A 362-nucleotide genomic window follows, 5' to 3' on the forward strand; every position below is an offset into this window, starting at 1 on the left:
CCGGCACCGCGGGAGAAGGCGATCCGGGGCCTGCAGGCATCATCCTCCCCCCTCACCTTCTGCGAGGAGAAGGACTGCGTCCAGTGGTACAGCACCAGCGGCGCCATCCCCGGCACGGCGCGATGCGCTGCGCCGGGCGGGGCGGCGGCGACCGTGTCCGCCCCCGCGTCGGCCTGCTCTTGGAAATTAAAAAGAGGAGATGTCCGGGGGAAAGAAGAGGGACAGGCGGGGACGGGATACCCCCCTTCTTCCCCCGCACTGCTCGGAGGATCGCCCCTTCCGAAGGGGGGAAACCGCCTACAGCATCCCTAAGGGAAGCGCGGAAAGATGGATGCGCCGGTAAAAAAGGTCACATGGCAGGA

General features: G+C 66.9%; 1 protein-coding gene across 1 annotated transcript in view; it reads right to left on the minus strand.

The window, feature by feature from the left end:
• Positions 1–117, minus strand: part of GDAP1 (ganglioside induced differentiation associated protein 1) — a 9,766-nt gene extending 9,649 nt beyond the window's left edge. Inside the window, exon 1 of the mRNA XM_009891891.1 lies at positions 57–117. Within this exon, the coding sequence (XP_009890193.1) occupies positions 57–107 (51 nt within the window). The 5' untranslated portion in view covers positions 108–117. The remainder of the gene's footprint in view (positions 1–56) is intronic.
• Between the last annotated feature and the right edge of the window lie 245 nt (positions 118–362).

Source organism: Charadrius vociferus, unplaced genomic scaffold, assembly GCF_000708025.1.
Source record: "Charadrius vociferus isolate BGI_N301 unplaced genomic scaffold, ASM70802v2 scaffold15, whole genome shotgun sequence".
Lineage (NCBI taxonomy): Eukaryota > Metazoa > Chordata > Aves > Charadriiformes > Charadriidae > Charadrius > Charadrius vociferus.